The sequence below is a fragment of the Cucumis melo genome, chromosome 3 (assembly GCF_025177605.1).
Source record: "Cucumis melo cultivar AY chromosome 3, USDA_Cmelo_AY_1.0, whole genome shotgun sequence".
In the NCBI taxonomy this organism is placed as follows: Eukaryota; Viridiplantae; Streptophyta; class Magnoliopsida; order Cucurbitales; family Cucurbitaceae; genus Cucumis; species Cucumis melo.
Genome location: NC_066859.1, coordinates 14,819,283 through 14,840,480, shown reverse-complemented (window position 1 = coordinate 14,840,480; position 21,198 = coordinate 14,819,283). Strand labels below are relative to the sequence as shown.

Here is a 21,198-nt window from a genome sequence, read left to right as displayed (position 1 = left end):
AAATTATTTCAAATGAAAAAATTACTACTCAATGTCTATCATCGTCATTAATAGATACTAATAGACACCGATATATTCTCCAATAGAAGTTTATCAATAGTGTTTATAATATGAAACTTTGTTATATTTTGCAATTATATATATATATATATTTTTTTTGTTCATTTTGCTATATATGAAAACAACCAATTTTTCGGTAACTAACTACATATTTTTTCCTTGTCTAATATTTAATTTTACATATTTAAATAAAGTTTTACATAGGGTTATTTTAAAAAATAACCAGTAAAGTATTGAAACTATTTACAAAATATAGTAAAATTGGTCAAACCCTATATAGTCCATTTGAATTTTTAGGTATATTTTATAAATAGTTTCATTTGATGTGCTATTTATAGTCAATTTCTATTTATTAATAGTAAAAGAATGAAAATAATTAAAAAATATATTTTAGGATAATTTTGAAAAGGAAAATCATCCCCAATTTTCAAAAGAGTTATCACTAAAAACCAAATAAATTGGGTTCCTTCTTCTTTAAGATTCTTCCAAGTCAATTCCGGGTTTGAATATAAAGAAAAGAAGGTTCTCAGTTCTCACTACATAAATCTAATTCACTCACCTTTCATCTTCTCTAACATTCTCTTTCAATATATCTAATTCATTTTTTCTTCTTCTCTGAGGTTCTCACTTAAACTATAATTTTTCAGAAAAACACAAAAATACCCCAGAATCGTCTAAAATTACAAATTTGACAAAAATATTTACCATATATAATAAAATTTCAAATTTTGTCAATAATAGATATTCGTACTTATATACTTCTATCAATCACATTGATCAATCGTGATAGAAGCTATATCTCGTAAATATTTTAATTTATTTTATTATTTTTTAAAAATATCCCAACAAATGTTTATAAATAATATAGATTTTTTCCGTTTATATTAATATGATATTGTAGTAGACTTTAATAGGATAATTCGAATTTTTAAACCCATAACCTCTCCACTTTACAACAAAGAAGAAACAAAAAGGAGAAGAAGCTCCTTAATTAATTCTTTACAAAGTCAGAAAAAGGAACATCGAAGGAGAAGGTGACACAACCAATGTTGTTGACTTTCTTTTTGGCAGTCTTTCTTTAAACTTTTCTTTTATAACTTTAGTCTTCGGATTCTTTTATTTTACTCTACTCATTTTATATTTGTATTATTGTGCTTTCAATTTGACCTTCTAAAATAGAAAGAAGAAAATATTTAATTTCATCAGAGTTACGTAAATATAACAAACCTTATAACAAAGCAATAAAGTTTGCATTTTTTAAATTTTCAGATTTGTCTTTCCATCTTTCTTCTCCTATTCGTTTGGTACATCTTACGTTTTCTTTTCCTTTTCTTCCATCTTCGTTTGGAACATCGTCTGTTTCTTTTCTTCTTTTTTTTTCTTCCATCTTCTCTCGTTCCATCATCCATTTCTTTTCTTCTTTTTTTTCCAAACTGTTATTTGGTTCATCGTGTGTTATTTTTTTTCAAACTTTCTTATTTGGTTATTCAAGATAAAAAACTGAAAAAAAACGATGATTTTGGTAGCCAAATCTAAATGATAGTGTACAAAAAAAAATAGCCAAATCTAAACATGTACAAAGAATCTTAAAAAAATTGTTTAGATTAGAGTAGTCAAATCTAAATGATCGTGTACAAAAAATAACAAAATCTAAAAGATCATTTATAAATAATCTTGAAAAAATCATTTAGATTGGAGTAGCCAAATGTCAACGATCCTGTAAAAAAAGTAAACGATTGTAAATCGTAGACAAATCTAAACGATCGTGTACCAAAAGAATTGAAATAAATCGTTAGTCAAATTTAAACGATCATGTATTAAATTTTGAGCCAAATCTTAACAATCGTGTATTAAATTTTGAGTCAAATCTAAACGATCGTGTACCAAACAATAGCCAAATCTAAATGATCGTTTACCAAATATATTGTGTGCGCGTTGTTAACGGCGTGATTGACGGGGAATTTTTGGTATTTTACAACATGGGCCTTTGGGCTTTTTTCGTTTTCGAAATTGTTCTATACAGTGTAAATATTTTGCCGCTTTTTTATATTTTTGAAAAGACCCTTGTTATTATTTGCTATTTTTATATTTTTGAAAAGACTCATTTAATTTTTATCTTCTTTGTTATTAGTTTACACATTTCTACTTTTTAAAAATAAGAAATTGTCATATAACAAATAATAACAAGGGTCATTTAAAAAATATAACAAAGCGGCAAAATATTTACACTGTATAGAACAATTTCAAAAATGAAAAAAGCTCACAAGCCCACCATAGAAAATACAAAAAATGTCCCGTCAACCACGTCATCAACAACGCGCATGTAATACATTTGGTACACCATTGTTTAGATTTGACTATTGTTTGGTACACGATCGTTTACATTTGGTCGTTTACATTTAGATACAATTTCTTTTTTTAATTCTATCGTTTAATTTTCTTACACGATCATTTAATTTTGTTACGTTTAAATTTGGTTACACAATCATTTAGATTTGGACCCAAATATAAACTATTTTTTTCAAAATTTGGTACACGATCATTTAGATTTGACTCAAAATTTGGTACACGATCGTTTAGATTTGACTAAACGATTTTTTTTAATTCCTTTGGTACGCGATCGTTTAGATTTGTCCACACGATGATTTTTTCTACGATCTTTACATTTAGCTACTCCGATCTAAATGATTTTTTTCAAGATTCTTTATACACGATCTTTTAAATTTTGCTATTTTTTGTACACGGTCGTTTAGATTTGGTTACTCAAATTTAAACGATGTAAAAAAAGAAGAAAAAAATTATTTATATACAATCTTTTAGATTTTGCTATTTTTTGTGCACGGTCATTTAGATTTGATTACCAAAATTTAAACAATGTAAAAAAAAAAAAAAAAGAGGAAAAGAAGAAAGACATAGAAAAAATCGCAGCGGAAAAAAAAAGGAGGAAGACGATGAAAGACTAAGTTACTTAGGTCATCCTAATGAAATAGAAACCCAACTAGTTAACAGAGTTACATCTAGTGATTATTATTTCGTGGTCCGGTCTTATGCAAACTCATTGCATAGGATACCCTCACTCGCATGTCGCATACATGAATGCATTAGATCAATTTGTTTGTATCAAATACAAAGTAAGTCATATCCATAGTGTTACCAGGATAAGGTATCCAACGAGAAACAACTTCCAAATTATGTAGGAACTTTCTGAGCCAAACTGCTTCTTTTGCTACATCACAAGCAGCGACATATTCAGCCTCCATAGTAGAGTCTGCAATGCATTCTTGCTTGATGCTACGCCATACTACAGCTTCCCCATTCAGGGTGAACACTGATCCCGACGTAGATTTCCTAGAATCCTTATCGGTTTGGAAATTAGAGTCAGTGTATCCTGTAAGGATCAAATCCTTAGCTCCATACACAAGCATGTAGTCTCTCGTTCTCCTAAGATACTTGAGAATAATTTTAACCGCCGTCCAGTGGTCCAACCCTGGGTTGGACTGATACCTACTGACTATTCCCGCTGCATAACAAATGTCTGGCCTAGTGCAGAGCATAGCATACATTAAGCTGCCCACAGCTAGGCATAGGGAATATGTCTCATATCCTCAACTTCTTGAGGTGTCTTAGGACACTATTCCTTAGACAATTGAACCCCATGTCTGAAAGGTAATAAACTCTTCTTAGAGTTTTGCATCGAATATTGAACCAACATTTGTCGATATAGGTTACTTGAGACAGTGCTAGCATTTTGTTCTTACGATCCCTTATGATTTGGATCCCAAGAACATATTGTGCCTCTCCCAAATCTTTCATTTGGAATTGGGCTGCTAGCCAAGTTTTAACGTCAATAAGGTATCTCACATCATTCCCAATGAGGAGGATACCGTCCACATAGAGTACTAAGAAAGCTACTTTACCTTTGTTGATTTTCTTATATACACAAGATTCATCAACGTTTTGGTAAAAATCGTAGGATTTGATCGCAGTATCAAACCTAATGTTCCAAGATCTAGATGCTTGTTTCAACCAATAAATGGATCGATTTAGCTTGCAAACTTTTTGTTCTTGACCATGGGTTATGAACCTCTCGGGCTGAGACATAATGATACTCTCTTCAAAATTACCATTCAGAAAAGAGCCTTGACATCCATTTTCCATATTTCATAATCATAAAATGTGGCGATGGACAAGAGAATCCTTATAGATTTTAACATAGCAACAGGGAAAAAAGTTTCCTCATAGTCAACCCCTTCCCTTTAGGTATACCCTTTTGCTACAAGTCTAGCTTTGAAGGTCTGTACCTTCCCAGCTGAATCTCTCTTTCTCTTATAAATCCATTTACACCCTATAGGTTTTACCCCTTCAGGAAGATCTACAAGCTCCCAGACTGAATTGAAGTACATAGACTCCATTTCAAGGTCCATGGCTTTGACCCATTGGTTCTTATCTACATCATTCATTGCTTGTTTATAGGACAATGGATCCTCAACACCATCATCTGGTATGACAACCTGAGTTTTAGTTAAATCCAAGTAACGGTTAGGTTGTGATACAATCCTCCCACTGCGTCGAGGCATTATCAATGATTGAGAAGGATGAGAGTAACCTAATGTGGTAGTTTCATCAACTCATGACGAAAGACCAAGTTCATCAACAATCTTTGTTGATTCATCAGTAGCTTCATTTAATATTAATTTGCTTCGTGGTTTATGATCTCTCATGTGGTTTTCTTCCAAGAAAGTAGCATTTGTCAATACAAACACTCTATTTTCTTGTGGATCGAAGAATAGACCACCTCTCGTCTCTTTAAGGTAACCAAAAAATTGGCATAATCTTGAACGAGGTTCCACCTTCTTGGGATTTGTCACTAACACATGTTCTGGACAACCCCAGATTCTGAAGTGACTTAAACTAGGTTTACATCCTCTCCATAACTCAAAAGGTGTTTCAAAAACACTCTTTGAGGGAACATTCTTCAAGATATGAACTGTAGTCTCTACTGCATAGCTCTAAAACGACCTAGGCAATTGAGCATAATTCATCATTGAACGAACCATGTCTAACAAGGTTCTATTTCTCCTTTCTGATACACCATTTTGTTGAGGTGTACCAGGTGCTGAGAGTTGGAATTGGATTTCATGTTCTATCATATAATCCTAGAATCTTAAGTCCATGTACTCTCCACCTCGATTAGATCAAAATATTTTAGTCTTTTTACTTAATAGATTTTCAACTACAGCCTTATACTCCTTGAACTTTTCAAGACCTTCAGACTTATGCTCCATTAAGTATAAATAACCATACCTTGAATAATCATCTATAAAAGAGATGAAGTATTCAAAACTCCCTCTAGCTTTTACATTCATCGGACCACAAAGGTCTGAATGTATAAGTTCTAAAGGCTCTTTGGCTCTATAACGTTTTCCAGTAAAAGGTCTCTTTGTCATTTTTCCTTTAAGACAAGATTCACATAGAGGTAATGAATGATCTTCTAACTCGTTTAAAAGTCCATTCTTTACCAATATCCCGATCCGATCAAGATTTATGTGACCTAGTCTTAAATGCAAAACTCATTGCATAGGATACCCTCACTTGCATGTCAAATACATGAACGCATTTGATCAATTTGTTTCTATCAAATACAAAGTGAGTCGTATCCATAGTGTTATTAGGATAAAATATCCAACCTTAACCCTATACTATAGACCCTTTAAGCTGATCTAGAACATTGATCTCGATCAGATCGAGAGATTAGTAAAGAATACTTATCTTTGGCATTTAAGATTATGTCACATTTATCTCGATTGAATCGGGAGATTGGTAAAGAATGAACTTCAAAATGAGTTAGAAGATGATTCATTACCTCCATGTGAATCTTATCTTAAAGAAAAAATGACTAAAAGACCTTTTACTGGAAAAGGTTATAGAGCCAAAGAGCCCTTAGAACTTATACATTCTGACCTCTATAGTTCGATGAATGTAAAAGTTATAGGAGATTTTGAATAATTCATCTCTTTTATAGATGATTATTCGAGGTATGATTGTTTATACTTAATGGAGCATAAGCCAAAGCTATTAAAAAGTTCAAGGAGTATAAGGTTGAAGTGAAAAATCTATTAAGTAAAAAGATTAAAATACTTTGACCTGATCGAGGTAGAGAGTACATGAATTTGAGATTCCAGACTATATGATAAAACATGGATCTATAAGAGAAAGAGAGATTCAACTGGGAAAGTACAGACATTCGAAGTTAGGCTTGTAGCAAAAGGGTATACTCAAAGAGAAGGGGTTGCCTATGAGGAAACTTTTTTTTCCTGTTGCAATGTTAAAATCTATAAAGATTTTCATGTCCATAACCACATTTTATGATTATGAAATATGGAAAATGGATGTCAAGGCTTCTTTTCTGAATGGAAATCTTGAAGAGACTATCTTTATGTCTTACCCCAAAGGGTTCAAAACCCAAGGTCATTAGCAAAAGTGTGCAAGCTGGATCGATCCATTTATGGGTTAAAACAAGCATCCAAATCTTGAAATAGTACGTTTGATACTACGATCCAGTCTTATGATTTTGACCAAAATGTTGATCAATCTTGTGTATACAAGAAAATCAACAAAGGTAAAGTAGCTTGCTTAGTACTTTATGTGGAATATATCCTCCTTATTAGAAATGATGTGGGATACCTAACTGACGTTAAAACTTGGTTGGTAGCCCAATTCTAAATGAAAGATTTAGGAGAGGCACGATATGTTCTTAGGATAAAAAATATAAAGGATCGTAGAAACAAAACCTAGCATTGTCTCAAGCAACTTATATCGACAAAATGTTGGTTCAATATTCGATGCCAAACAATAAGAAGGATTTATTGCCTTTTAAGCACGAGGTTTACTTGTTTAAGGAATAGTGTTCTAAGACACCTCAAGAAATTGAGGACATGAGGTGTGTTCTTTATGCCTCTTATGCCTCAGCTGTGGGCAACTTAATATATACTATGTTCTGCACTAAGCCAGACATTTGTTATGCAATGGCAATAATCAGTAGTTCTCATTCCAACCTAGGGCTAGACCACTGGATGACTGTTAAAATTATTCTCAAGTATCTTAGGAGAACGAGAGCCTACATGCTTGTGTATGGAGCTAAGAATTTGATACTTATATGATACACTGACTCTGATTTTCAAACCGATAAGAATTCTAGGAAATCCAAATCGAGATCATTGTTCACCTTGAACGGGGGAGCTGTGATATAGCGTAGCATCAAGCAAGGATGTATTGCAAACTTTACTATGGAAGTTGCATACGTCGCTGCTTGTAAAGCAGCAAAAAAAAAACAACTTGGCTCAGGAAGTTCCTGCATGATTTGGAAGTTGTTTCAAATATGAATATGCCTATTACTTTATATTGTGATAACAGTGGGACAGTAGCCAATTTTAAAGAACCTCGCAACCACAAACGAGGGAAACACATAGAGAGGAAGTATCACTTGATTCGAGAGATTGTGCAATGAAGGGATATGATCGTCACCAAGATATCTTTGGAGGATAACATTACTGATCCAGATACGAAGACTCTCACTACTAAACTGTTCAAGGTTCATCTAAAAAGTCTAAGTCTACGATATATGAACAATAGATAATCTAGGGCAAGTGGGAGATGTGTAATAGGTATGAGGATACCCTAGTTTATTGTATTTGTATATATATGTTTTATATAATATACTTGTACATTTTACCATTTACAATGTTTGAGGATTACTTTATTATGTACATCCCATAGAGTCTAGAGTTTTAGTCCAAGTGGGAGTTCGTTAGGTTTTATGTCCTAAAACTCATAGATAGTAAATATAATTCATTGATCGTTATTAATAAAGTGTTATTATTATAATTTCAATAAGTGTTATTGATTATATTATTAATTTTGTCTTAATAACCTAAATCAAATAAACTAACATCCTAAGTTCTTTTTTTTAGTCTTAAACAGTGTGTAGAGACATACAAGGATCAATGTGTAAGATTTGCTTAAAGGGTCTGTAGTACAGGGATAAGGTTGTTTACTTTATCCTGGTAACACTATAGATACGACTCATTTTGTATTTGATACAAATGCAATAATCCAACGCATTCGTATAGGTGACATGCGAGTAAGGGTATCCTATGCAATGAGTTTACATAAGACCGAACCATAAAATAGTAACCACTAGATGTAACTCTGTTAACTAGTTGGGTGTCTATTGCATTAAGATGACCTAGGTAACTTAGTCTTAATCCTAAGTGTATTATGAACTCCTGTTCGCGAGGGATTGTCCTTTGATTTGTTCGGGTAAGAGTGGTCAGATTGCCGACTCGATATGCTTATCATTTTGGAGACAAGACCGAGTGAAGAGCTGGAAACATTATCATACAAGATGGAATTTACTCATTCCCAACTTTAGGGTAAGTAGATAAGTGTTCTCTTAAATGGTGTCTCTAGTATTTAAGAAAGTTAATATTTTGGTAAGAGATAGTGAAGTACTAAGCAACATGGGAGTTGCACTTGAGAAAATTTTATAACGTAATTACCAAGCTAAAGAGGCTACATGGAAACGAGAGGACATGAAAACATGACACCTGAAATGGTTTGGAATTAGAAATTTCGAAGACAAAAGTTTCTTAAAGGAGGGTGACAATTAATCCCTAGCTGACAATCAAAGTTTCTAAAAAACCAATTTTAAACAAGGAAAAAATCGATAACTTAATTAATAAATATTAACAATTGGCTTTTGACCCAAAAGTCCTCTCAAATCAACTTACCCAAAGTTGAGGTTGAAACCAATTCCACAACTTAAATCCTCCAATTTAATTTAGTCGATTGAGCCTAAGGAAAAATAATACAACTTTAAGATAATTCAACTTAATCAAAAAATTATTTTACTTAGATAAAAGAATTTAATATTTGATGGGCATACCTAAAAGCCAATCAAAACTGACCAAGAAAAAATACCAAATGGCTTAAATAGCTTAAGGAAAAAGGAAAAATACTCACGGCTTGGCTTGGATAAATGGGTGGCTTAGATGGCTCAGATGAGAAGAGGTTAGTTCCTTCACCTTTTTACATCCCCTTCATTTTGATGGTATTTTTGTAATTACAAGTTATTGGAGTTTCTCTAAATGATCGTTTATACTTATATATACGATCATTGAAGCCGCTCTACATGATCATCTATATTTAAACTTTTTCGTCATCTTTTACTGTTTATTACCTTATCGTTTATATATATGATAATGTACGAAATCGTGTATGATGATCGTTTTTTATCGTTTATATTTTCATACATAATCAGACGCACATATGAGATAATCGTTAAAAGATAATTTACACAATCGTTTATATCATAGTCTTTTATTATTGTTTAGCGTTTATTTTTTATCGTTTATATATTTGGTAATTTACAAGATCATGTATCAATTGTAAATTATTCTACACAATGGCGTCTAATAATCATTTATTAACATTAATCGGACGCGCGTAGATGATTAATCGCACGTTTATTGGGCTTTTTTCGTTTCTCAAATTGTTCTATAGAGTATAAATAATTTTCTGCTATGTTATATTATTGAAAAGACCTCTATATTATATATATATATATATATATATATATATATATATAATATACTCGAGCTAATTAAGAGAGGGGATGGCCCATTGCCCTTCATCAATCTTCTCTTGCATAACAACTCAATTCAATAAGTAGCATACTTTAAAAAATAATTAGAAAAAACAGGTACTTCTGTAATAATACCTATTCAAATCTTAAAAAATATTACCTATTGAAGTCTTAAAATTTTGAAGCCTTAACAGATTTTGCCTATTCATCAGTTAGCATTTGCTATAAATATTTTATCATTGTGTTATAATTTTTAATTTATTTCCTAAATGGTGTTATTTGCTATAGTTTTCCATAATTCTAAATCTAAATTTTAAAATGTAATAGAAATATATTTAGTTTAAATATATAAAAAAGTGTTCACACGAGATTTTTGGAGAAACGTGCTTTATGGAGTTGAACTTGTATTGATGTTGATATTGATTATGATGCGATGTGGTTCAATCTCCAGTATTTGATCCTCTAATTCTCTTTCGATTGGATGGCTACAATTGATTTAAGGAAGCGGAGCATAGTCTTCAAAGAAAGCTAGGGCTTCAAAAGTTAATAAGTCTTCTGGCTATTGGGAGAACTCTCTCTAGATCTTCTAGAGTCAAAAAAATTTATTCACTACAGATGAAGAGAATTCCTCTATTTATAAAGTCCTCTGGTGGGCTTTATGGGCTTAGGCCTAGTATGAGCTCAACTATATCCATTTAGGTCATATTTAGCCTTTGAGCTAAATTAAGCTTCTTGTTTTTTTTTTTTTGTTCAATTGAACTTTAGCTCAAGTAAATAATATTTAATTTAACCAAAATAATTAATCCAACGGTCATAATGAAAACATGTGGCATCCTTAAAATTGGTCATTTTATGTCTTCAATTTCAATTTGGGACACATGTCAACTTTTAATTTATCCTAAATTCAATTACTTGTATTTTTTTCGTCATTAATTTGGTAAATGAGTAGACTTTATAACTAGATTTGATATAAATTTTCTGTGTTCGACCCTAGCTTACCCGAGAAACCTATTGTTTCACTTATACTTGGACAAACGTGAGAAAAACTTGTACTAAACGTTGATCATTATCTATTGAGCAACGCATAGGTAAGACATGATGGAATAAGAAACATACTCAGCTGAATAAGAATCGAATTTTACCCTAATTGCAACTAAATTATATTTTGTGATTAACATGCATTAAAAACCCTAATTGAACTAAATTAGGGTTGAAGAAAAACATACCTTCGAAGACTTCTGTTCCTCATTAATCTTCTCACGAACTCGAATCGGGACCACCACTAGTGTTGACCTACTATTCTTTGGACTTAGAACTGAGTTATGAGACTCGTAAGCCGGAGGAATTAAAGAGATGTGAAAATTTAGAGGAGGGAATTAGGTTGAAGATTTGGGAGAAAAAACAACAATTGGTATACTTTTGTAAAATAAAATAAAATATCAAAAAATTTCAAAAGTCTTGTAATATTTGAAAAAAGATCTTTAATAACCTAATTACATGCAACTATTGCATGTAACTATTTCACCCATATTCAACACCTCACTTTTTAGTTACAATTAGTGGAACTAATCGTTATTCTAATTTCTCTTAGTGAGCTTGATGTCATCACCATGAGCTTTTACTTGGCTCACTAAGAGTTGGTTGAATTATCAAACAAAATGTTGAATTTTCCCATTAACTAAAGTCAAGGGACAAAATGGTCATTTGACCACTCTAGTCAAAGTCAAAAGTCAACATTATGAATTTTTAACATTTTTTCCGACTTGACTGATTTCAATCTCTCGAATATGAATCCGCATTCATTTTTCTGAAATTCAAATCACATTTAAATAGAGAGCCAATCAAAGTTTGACTTTTCAAAGTCAAAAGTCAACATTTTGACTTTATACAACTTTGATATTTTCCATCAATTTCGAGCTTCCGAATATGAATCCTATTCATATTTTTATATTTAAATCATAATTTAAATATAAAGCTCTATCTTAAACCTATAATCGATGGTTATATCACATATATTCATTGGTTTCTCTTTATTTACCTAATTCGAACTATTCAAATCATTCCAACATATTGTTCTAAGTTAATTTTGTATGAACTAACAGGGGAACCTAATAGACCTATAGATCATGGGCTCCAACGATCCAAAATTAACTGGCTAAACCCTTTTAGACCTAGCTAATCAATATTTGTTAACTAACGGGTCATTCCACTAAAGTCTTGTAGTTGCACTCCCCTCACTATAGATATATTTCTGTTCACCTGATATAACCATGATTAGTAAGTTAATCCTTCACAGGTTGTTCATAATCTCGACTTGGTCAAAATATCGTTTTATCCAGAGGTTACATCTGGCTTCTTAAGTCCCACTGATCCACTATTGAACAATTGGTCTAATACGATCAAACGTCGAGGTTCTTTGATTAACATCTCCTTTTTCTTCTATACTATCAACCTCCTCAACTGTTATATAATTTATGTCAACCACTCTTTCCTTCCACTTTTTAGTTATGTTGATTGGTTATGGTGACTTGTATCTGAGTCCTTTTCTTGATCCGGGTATAACATGTTCTTACCATAAAAGCCTCTTTTAGGTTGAGAAGAGCTAAGGTTGTTTATGAATTTTCAAGCTTTTGAACTCGAGGTGAGCTGGGAAGTTTTTTTTTCGTTAGGTTTAAGTTTATTTCTTGCTTCGCTATCTTAGTTAGCGATGTAGTGAAGCTTTCTTTTAAGGCTTCGATGTCACTAACCTTCAAGTCTTTTAGGGACTCCACGAAAGGTGACTTACCTTTCTTGTCCCTCGACAGAAGAACATAGCACAAGACTGACGGGTTTGATGTCTTTTCATCTTTCAAAATCATACTTTCTGTGGTGCCAACGGATGCCTCGCCCTTGCCAGAGTTAAAGGTTCCTATATCTTCATGTGGTTCCTTTTTTATGCTTGCAAGGTGACTTCAGCTATGAATTATCTTCTCCTTTTATATGGGGAATTTATGTAGGCATAGCTTCCAAAATAGTATCATTCTTCAAATCAAACATTGCATCTACGAAGTGAGACTCGGCCTTTGAGAACAGGTTAGAGTCGGCTTCAACCTTTTTTACGCCGTCTTGATAAAATTTAAAGCATTAATGCAGTATCGAAGTTACTACTCCCTTTTCATGAATCCAAGGACATCCTAATAACAACTTGTAAGTTATCCTTGAGTCTATAACATGAAACAACGCACTAGCCTTTAGGTCGCCAATTGTGAGTTCTAAGCATATCATGCCTATTACGCTTTGGATGCCTTAGTTGAAACCATGAATTACCAACTTGCTATTTGTCCATAAAGATGCCTAATAGTCACATAGTCGACTTCGGCATTATGTTGACAGTTGATTCATTATCGATGAGAATCCAGTCCACTCTAAATTCTCGAATATATCTAGAAACATACAAGGGTTTATTATGAAGTTTGGATACCAACAACAAATCCTCATCTTGAAACATACTCCATGATCAATTGAGACGTTGGGATCTAGAAAAAAGATAATCTTCTTACTGGACAAAATGATCCTTATCTTTTGTCCAAATGTTGGGGCGAATATATAATTTCAATATTTTTCCCCCTCTTTTTAAATACTTCATTTTTTTTCCAAATTTTAACAACTTTGTTTAACTTTATAATCCTTAAAAAATTTAATAGTCCTCATTGTTATCCTCTTTAAAGCTTTTAATTTTCATTCTTTTCATCTTGCCTTTGAGAGAAGATTAATTATTGTGAGCTTAAAATTGTATACTCACTCTTTAATTTTATAGAGTTTTCTTCTATGTGATTTAAAGCTTCAACATATTATGACGGTTGGATCCTAACTTGTGCAAAGGATCGAATTTGCTCTTAAACCCAAAAAAGAAGCAAGTAGCTGTTTAATTTTAATCCGTATAAAGAGTACTCAAAAGAAAGTTTTCAATCAAAATCTTAAAAGGTGTTTGGGAAAGTACTGAACCACAAGAAATTTGTGGTGTCTTCTTCTCTAACTCTTTTCTAATTACTTTTTTCATTTAATTTTAGTTGTATATTCTTGTTGGTTGAGATTGATTGTATGTTCTATTGCATTTTTTTTAACAATGTTGTTATTAACCTAAATTAGCTAAAGTTTTTTAATTTAATTTAAAAATTATCTAATTAATTTAATTTGGGCATATTTATTAAAAAATTTAATTAAAACTCTATTCACCTCTTTCCTTCTAGGATTGTCATACCGGTCTAACTTAAAACACTACCATTTACTACCACAATATACACCTATATTCATGATACAACCTCTAATAATGTTTACCATATTCCACATTTTATTTATTTGACAATCTAAGAATAAACACTATAGACATATCAATCTCATCCATGAGTTTGATGAACAATAAGTAATCTATCAATTACATATAATTAGGGTATTGATGAAGATCAAACATCAACTATACATTGTTACAATAATGGTGGGCGTTCTAGGCATGATCAAAATGGATCATCTTCTATTCATGAATAGTATCATAGTGGAAGCATACAAAACTGGGTGGTTTTTTCAATTATTTAATTTAAGATGAATTTGAATATAAATTATGAAATAATCATCTAAATTTGGTCAACTAACCATTTAATCCCCATGCTTACCGAAATTCATTTTAATAATTTTAAGCGCACTCTAATTTTACGAATATTATAAATGTTATAGGATTCATTTCAAAAATATAACAAAACGGCAAAATATTTAATTATATAGAACAATTTCGAAAACGGAAAAAGCCTGCAGGTCCACAATAGAAAATACCAAAAATATATTATCAACCACGCCGTCTACAATACGCGTAATATATTTGATACATGAACGTTTAGATTTGGCTATTGTTTGTAACACGATCATTTAGATTTGGATAGTCAAATCCAAACGATTTTTTTTTCAGGATTCTATGTGCACGATCATTTAAATTTGATCGTTTAGATTAGGGTAGCTAAATTTAAACGATTTTTTTTTCAAGATTCTTTGGTACACGATCGTTTAGATTTGGCTAAACGATTTTTTTCAAAATTCTTTTGATACGATCGTTTATATTTGGCTACACGATTGTTTATTTTTTTGTACATTATCGTTTAGATTTGGCTATTTGGCTATTTGGCTACCCAAATCTAAACAATTGTTTTAAGTTTCTTTGTACACGATCGTTTAGATTTGGCTATTTTTTGTACACGATCACTTAGATTTGACTACCCAAATATAAACAATTTTTTAAGATTATTTGGTATACGATCGTTTAGATTTTGGTAGTCAAAGCTCAAATCTAAACGTGTTTTTTTAAGATGTTTTATATTTAGTACACGATCTTGAACAACCAAATAAAAATTTGCAAAAAAAAGAGAAGAAAGACGATGGTAAGAAAAAAAATCGCAGAGGAAGAGGAGAAGAAAGACGATAAAAGAGAAGGGTAAACCTTGAATATTTTTAAAAATGGCAAACTTCATAAACTTTTTCATTTTATTACACGGGTCGTAAATATTTTATTTGTTTGTTATATTTATAAAAGTCTCCCAATACATAAGAGGTGCTCATTATGCGTGTCCATTGTCATGTGTCATTTTTCTCCACATTCAACTTGTAATCCACCACATATTTGTCAAATTGTGCCTATTAGTTAAATTTTCATAGATATCGGAGAAAGTAAAATTTGTGGAGTATTTCCTAATTTCTAATTTCCTAATTTATTATTTATTGTACATATTATATTTTAGGGGTCTTTTTAAAAATATAACAAAATAGCAAAATATTTACACTATACAGAACAATTTCGAAAACAAAAAAAGTCCACCGATCCACAATAAAAAATACCAAAAATGTCCCAATAACCATGCCATCAACAACGCACATAATATATTTGGTACACGATCATTTAAATTTGGCTATTGTTTGGTACACGATCGTTTAGATTTGGTCGTTTAGATTTATATAGCCAAATCTAAATGATTTATTTTTTCAATTATATCATTTAATTTGGTTACACGATCGTTTATATTTTCAAAATTCTTTGGTACAAAATCATTTAGATTTGGCTAAACGATTTTTTTTTTTAATTCTTTTGGTACACGATCATTTATTTTTTTTACACCATCGTTTAGATTTGGCTACTTCAATCTGAACGATTTTTTTCAAGATTTTTTATACATAATCTTTTAGATTTGATTAGTCTAAAAAAAAGAGGAGGAAAAGAAGAAAGATGATGCAAAGAAATACCATCGGAAAAGAAAAGACGATAGAAAGAAATCAAATTTGATTACCCAAATCTAAATGACGTAAAAAAAAGAAGAAAGAGATGAAAGAAATCACTAACGAAAAAAAAAAAAAAAAAAAAAAAAAAAAAAAAAAAAAAAAGAGAAAATGAAGGAAAACGATAGAAAGAAAATTGAAGCGAGCTAAGAGAGGAAAGACGGAAAGGAAAACTTGGAATATTTAGAAAATGGTTAACTTTATACAGACTTTGTTACACATACCGTAAATATTTTAGTAGTTTGTTATTTTTATGAAAGTATTCCTCTATTTTATTTGATATAATATTTTCTCGTTTGTATGTTTCAATTGTCTCGTTTTTACCAATAACAAATACATTAAAAACTAAATTAATGATTCTTTCTTTTAGGGGTGTAATTGGGTTGGGAGACATTCTCAACCCAACCCATATTTTCGGGTTGGTTGAGTTGGCAACCCAACCCAACTCAACTCAACCCATAAAATATGGGTTGGGTTGTCGGGTTGTCTTTTTTTTTTTTTTTTTTTTTTTTTTGCTTTCTTTTATACCTAGCTAGTAGGCTTCTTGACTAGGAATAAATAAAATTATACCCTCTCTAAGCCATGAAGCTACAAAACTGTTTGGTAAAAAACTAAAAAGAATCAATAAGTACAACTCACAAACCCCCTTGCAATCGGCTATCAACAATAGTTTTCCAATCTTGGCTAATGGAATATCAAAGCATGGAATTGAGACCCAAAAATCGAGTTTTAGACCAATTTTTACAATTCTTGTGCCAAAACCATTACAAATTGAAACACAAAAGGATGCCAATAATAATGTCAGCCTCTGATATGTCATTCAAAGAATCAAATTCAGCTATATTTCAATCAAGAATTTCAATAACAATCTTTATTTCAAAGATTTCGAGTACTAACCTTTAGGACTTGAAGACAACTGAGAAGAGATTTCGAAGAGGCGAACTTGAATATGAACTTGAAGAGAACTGTGAAGACGAACTTGAAGAGAACTGAGATGACGAACTTGAAGAGAACTGAGATGATGAACTTGAAGAGAAATAAGATGACAAACTTGAAGGTTGAAAAGAAGAGGCGACCAAATGAAGGAATGACTCAGCAAGGATGAAATCGAAAGATGAAGGAAGACGAAGGCGAAGTGAAGAAGCAGTGTTCGCCGTTCAATAGCGGTGTTTTTAAGGTTTTAAGTTTATATTTTATTAAAAAATAATATAATATATCTATGTTATTATTATATTAATTCGGGTTGGGTTGGGTTGAAACGAATTTTTCAACCCTCCAATTCAAACCAACTCAACCCAAAAAAAATTTAAAATTTTCAATCCAACCCAACCTATATTTTAAACTAACCAAATCCAACTCACATATATATGAGTTGGATAGTCCTTACATAATATAGGTTGGGTAGTGCGGGTTATTTAGATTGTCAAGTTATTCTTACCCCTACTTCCATTCAAAGCATAGATATTATATGAAATTTATATTTATTTGTTGTTCAATTATTCCTAAAAAAAGCTCATTACACTGGATAAATCGAACTTCAGAATTATTCGATTTTAAAAATCTCACCAAAATTGATAAACCAATTGTTATTGTTTTTAAAAATAGAATCCGTGTTAAGCACTCATTTTTTCTTTTAAATAGTTTTTGAAACCACGCTATTTTCATACTTAATGTGTAGTCATATACATATACATACATATACCAAATGTTCCAATCATATTCACTTATTCAAATCCATATAGACTATAATACTAATGTAAATTAAAAACAATTAAAACAGTTTAGTTGATTGAATAATTTGGACTTCAAGAAAAAAAATAACAAAAGGTAGTCGTCAAATATTAATGTGAATATACCATTGTAGAACAAACAAAAACGTTGTATTTATCATACCATACCAGAATTCCCAAACCACATAATTACACAATTTCCATGATATTCCTACAAATCAAAAAATATATTATATATATATATATGATGAAAGAATCCAAAAGCAAACCCAATTATATGAACGACATTTATATTGTTCTTGTTCACTATCCTCGTACTCTTCTTGTTCTTACTGAAATTGGTTTCTTCTCCAGATTTAAACGAAAGCTTCCCTTCTCACTTACCTCTGTTTTCTCTACCTTTGTTTCCATCTTCAACCCATTTTTAGTATTTGAAGTTCTCTCCTCATCCATTTCATCCCCTCCCATTTTCCCCCCTTCTTCTTCTTCTCCTTCTCCTTCTCCTCTCCTCCCATTTCCATATTCCTCCATTTCTTGTTTTACTTTAGATTCAACCTCTGTTTTCTCTTTCTTTTGTTTGTTATGTGGAGTGGTTCCAGAGCCAGGCTTACTCGGGCTGCTTGGACCCTCATGGGATCGGGAGAGCTCCATGGCAGCTCGTGCAGCAGCTGCTGCTTGAGCTGCTGATTCAAAAGCGGCTTGTGCTGCATCCGCCACATCTTTGTACGTTTTTTTAGAATCAGATGCCACTTCATTTGAAAATTCTTCACTCCGCCCCTCTGCCTCGCTTTGCCTCCCGCTTCTCGCTACTTTTTCCTGCGATAATCAGAAAAAGAATCGCAAATTGGGTCTTAGGAAGATTGAAGATTTCGGGTTTTGACTCTGCTACGAAAACACAGCTGTAAGCAGCAAAATAAAATGTCAAGTTCAAGTTGTATACCTCATTGGAATGAGGAAGCTGGTCAAATTGCAATACAATCCCATTCTCGGAAGCAATGGATTTGAGGACCTCCACTCTAGTCTCCAAAGGGGGCTGCCTTGTGGAAAGTTTTTGCATTAACTACAGAGACAAAGCAAACAATGAATAAAAGAAAGGAATGAACCAGGAGTGAATAAAGAGAACCCAAAATTTACCGAAAGATTAACTCCACAATTGTTGCGTAATTCAACAGCACGAGCAGTGAATTCCTTGCCAAAACGAGTGGTCAAAACTGATTTGATCTCATGAAGTTCAGGGAAATCCCCACATCTTGAGGCTGCAAAGAGTAATCCTGCAACTGGCTCTTTCAATTCTTCAGGGCACTCACTGCAATTAAAAAAAGAACAATAAGTAAAATCAAATGAAATGATTAAGAAGGAGGTTAGAGGAGGAGAGACCAATAAGAAACAAAACCTTTGTTGTTCGAGGAGAGTGGTTCTTTCAAGCAAGAGATTAAGGTAGCCTTCAATTAAAACATAAGCATCCAGAGCATTCTGATCCTTAATGACTTTCTCGACCTAGGAATGAAGAAACAGAAAAGAAATGAATAAATTAAAATTGAAAAGAAGGGAAAAAAAAGGGGGGAGGGGGGGGGGGGGGGGGGGGGGAAGAGAAGAGAAACGTACTCGAAGTAAAGCGCGGTGGTGGTGGGAGAGTTGAAGGAGTTGAAGGACATCGGAATTGGCCTGAGAGCACCGGAGACGGCGTTGGGCGGTGAGAATAGAAAGACGAGAGAGGGAGAGATTGAGAAGAGGGCGAAATTTGGAGGCTCTGAAATTCCTACCAAGAAGAGCGTCAAGCTTTCTTCCCATGGCGAAATGGAAGGGGAATTGAAATGGGGTGTTTGGGGATATTATTGGATGGAATATTGAATGAGAATTTGTTTATATAGGAAAGTTGTGTAAAAACCCTCAGACACGCTTCCCTTGACCCACTTTCAACTTTCATTACACCTCGTCTTCCCTTAATTACCCCCGCAATCTTTCATTATATACACCTTAACATTTAACCAAATTTCACATCAATAAATATTGATATGTTTATACTCAGTAACGTTGATACAGGATAATGAAAATCTATCCGTTTCTATCATCCATAACATTCATAATTTTATTATAACTTATAAATATTTTAATTTATTTTTTTATTTTCAAATATATCAAAAAAAACTTTCATAAATATAATAAACTACGATCAAATATTTTAGATTTGTCTTTCCATTTTTCTTCGATTTTTTATCCTCTTTCTCCTTTACTCCTACGATTTCTTTCCATCTTTTTTCTTTTTCTCTTTTTTTTTTAGGTCGTTTAGATTTAGGTAACTAAATTTGATTACTTTCTATCGTTTTTCTTATCTTTCTCTTTTTTTCTCGCTGCGTGCATGTCTTTCTTCTTCTTTCCTCTTTTTCCTTGTTTTTTCATTCGCTGCCTACATTTACTTTCTTCTTTTCTTTTTTTAGGTTGTGTACCAAATTTTGAAAAAGAAAATTTGAACGATCGTATAACAAATTTTGAAAAAAAAATCGTTTAGATTTGGGGTAGCCAAATCTCAACGATCGTATAGTCAAATTTAAACGATCGTATAGTTAAACGATTATGTAACCTAATTAATTAAACGATCATGTGATCAAATTAAACGATAGAATTGTAAAAACAAATATAAACGATCGTGTACCAAACAATAACCAAATATAAACGATCGTGTACCAAACGTTACCAAATATATTATGCGCATTGTTGACGGGGCATTTTTGGTATTTTTCATGTCGGGCCTGTGTGCTTTTTTCGTTTTTAAAATTGTTCTATACGGTATAAACATTTTGTTGCTCGGTTGTATTTTTGAAAAGACCCTTATATATATATATAATTTTTCTTTCTTTCTTTTTAACATTTATTAATACAAATCAAATTACGTTAAAAAAATTTATTAAAAAGAAATCCCTAACACTATTAAGATGAGTTTCTGACACCGATTCTTCATTATAGTTTTAGCTTGTATTTTGTAAGACCAATATATACAATACAGTTTATCAATATTAATAGATTTTAATAAATCTTATTATATTTGTAATCCTTTTTGCTATATATATTAATATTTATATTAATATTTTGAATCTAATTTTCATATTTGCAACTATTCGTAAAATACTACTATCATAATTAGTATATGAACTTAAATTGTTAATATCTACAAGAACTTAAATCGTTAATATCTTATTGCAAAAATAACTCTAAATTAAAAATATTGAATAAATTTATTTGAAGTTTTTTGAGTTAGAAAAGAATCCATTTAAAAGTAAATTATATTTGTCTTATTTGGTAACAATTTGGTTTTAAAGTTTTTTCTTATTTTTTAAATAAACCTATAATCACCTCCATTTTTTAAATCTAATTTTGAATGAAGACGGTGTTAGGACCCCTCTTAGACAATGACTCTCTCTGTAAAAAGAACTTGAGCTCGAGTCAAGTTGGTGAGACTAAATACCTCCTCTA

At 31.7% G+C, this 21,198-nt stretch overlaps 1 protein-coding gene across 1 annotated transcript; it reads right to left on the bottom strand.

Annotated features, from left to right (window-relative positions):
• Nucleotides 1-17,855: 17,855 nt before the first annotated feature.
• LOC103488606 (uncharacterized) lies at nucleotides 17,856-19,610 on the bottom strand. The gene is made up of 5 exons (XM_008447428.3): nucleotides 19,333-19,610; nucleotides 19,121-19,224; nucleotides 18,862-19,033; nucleotides 18,668-18,787; nucleotides 17,856-18,543 (listed from the first exon to the last, which is right to left on the bottom strand). The coding sequence occupies exons 1-5, from the start codon at nucleotides 19,516-19,518 to the stop codon at nucleotides 18,034-18,036; spliced, it is 1,092 nt and encodes a 363-aa protein (XP_008445650.2). The 5' UTR covers nucleotides 19,519-19,610; the 3' UTR covers nucleotides 17,856-18,033.
• Nucleotides 19,611-21,198: the final 1,588 nt, after the last annotated feature.

Excerpts from the sequence above, each read along its gene's own strand:
- LOC103488606 (XM_008447428.3), bottom strand. The coding sequence starts at position 19,518 with ATGGGAAGAAAGCTTGACGCTCTTCTTGGTAGGAATTTCAGAGCCTCC. Across the intron at positions 19,225-19,332 it reads ACCACCGCGCTTTACTTCGA|GTCGAGAAAGTCATTAAGGA; the intron begins GTACGTTTCTCT and ends CTTCATTCCTAG. Across the intron at positions 18,544-18,667 it reads AGCTTCCTCATTCCAATGAG|GAAAAAGTAGCGAGAAGCGG; the intron begins GTATACAACTTG and ends TGATTATCGCAG.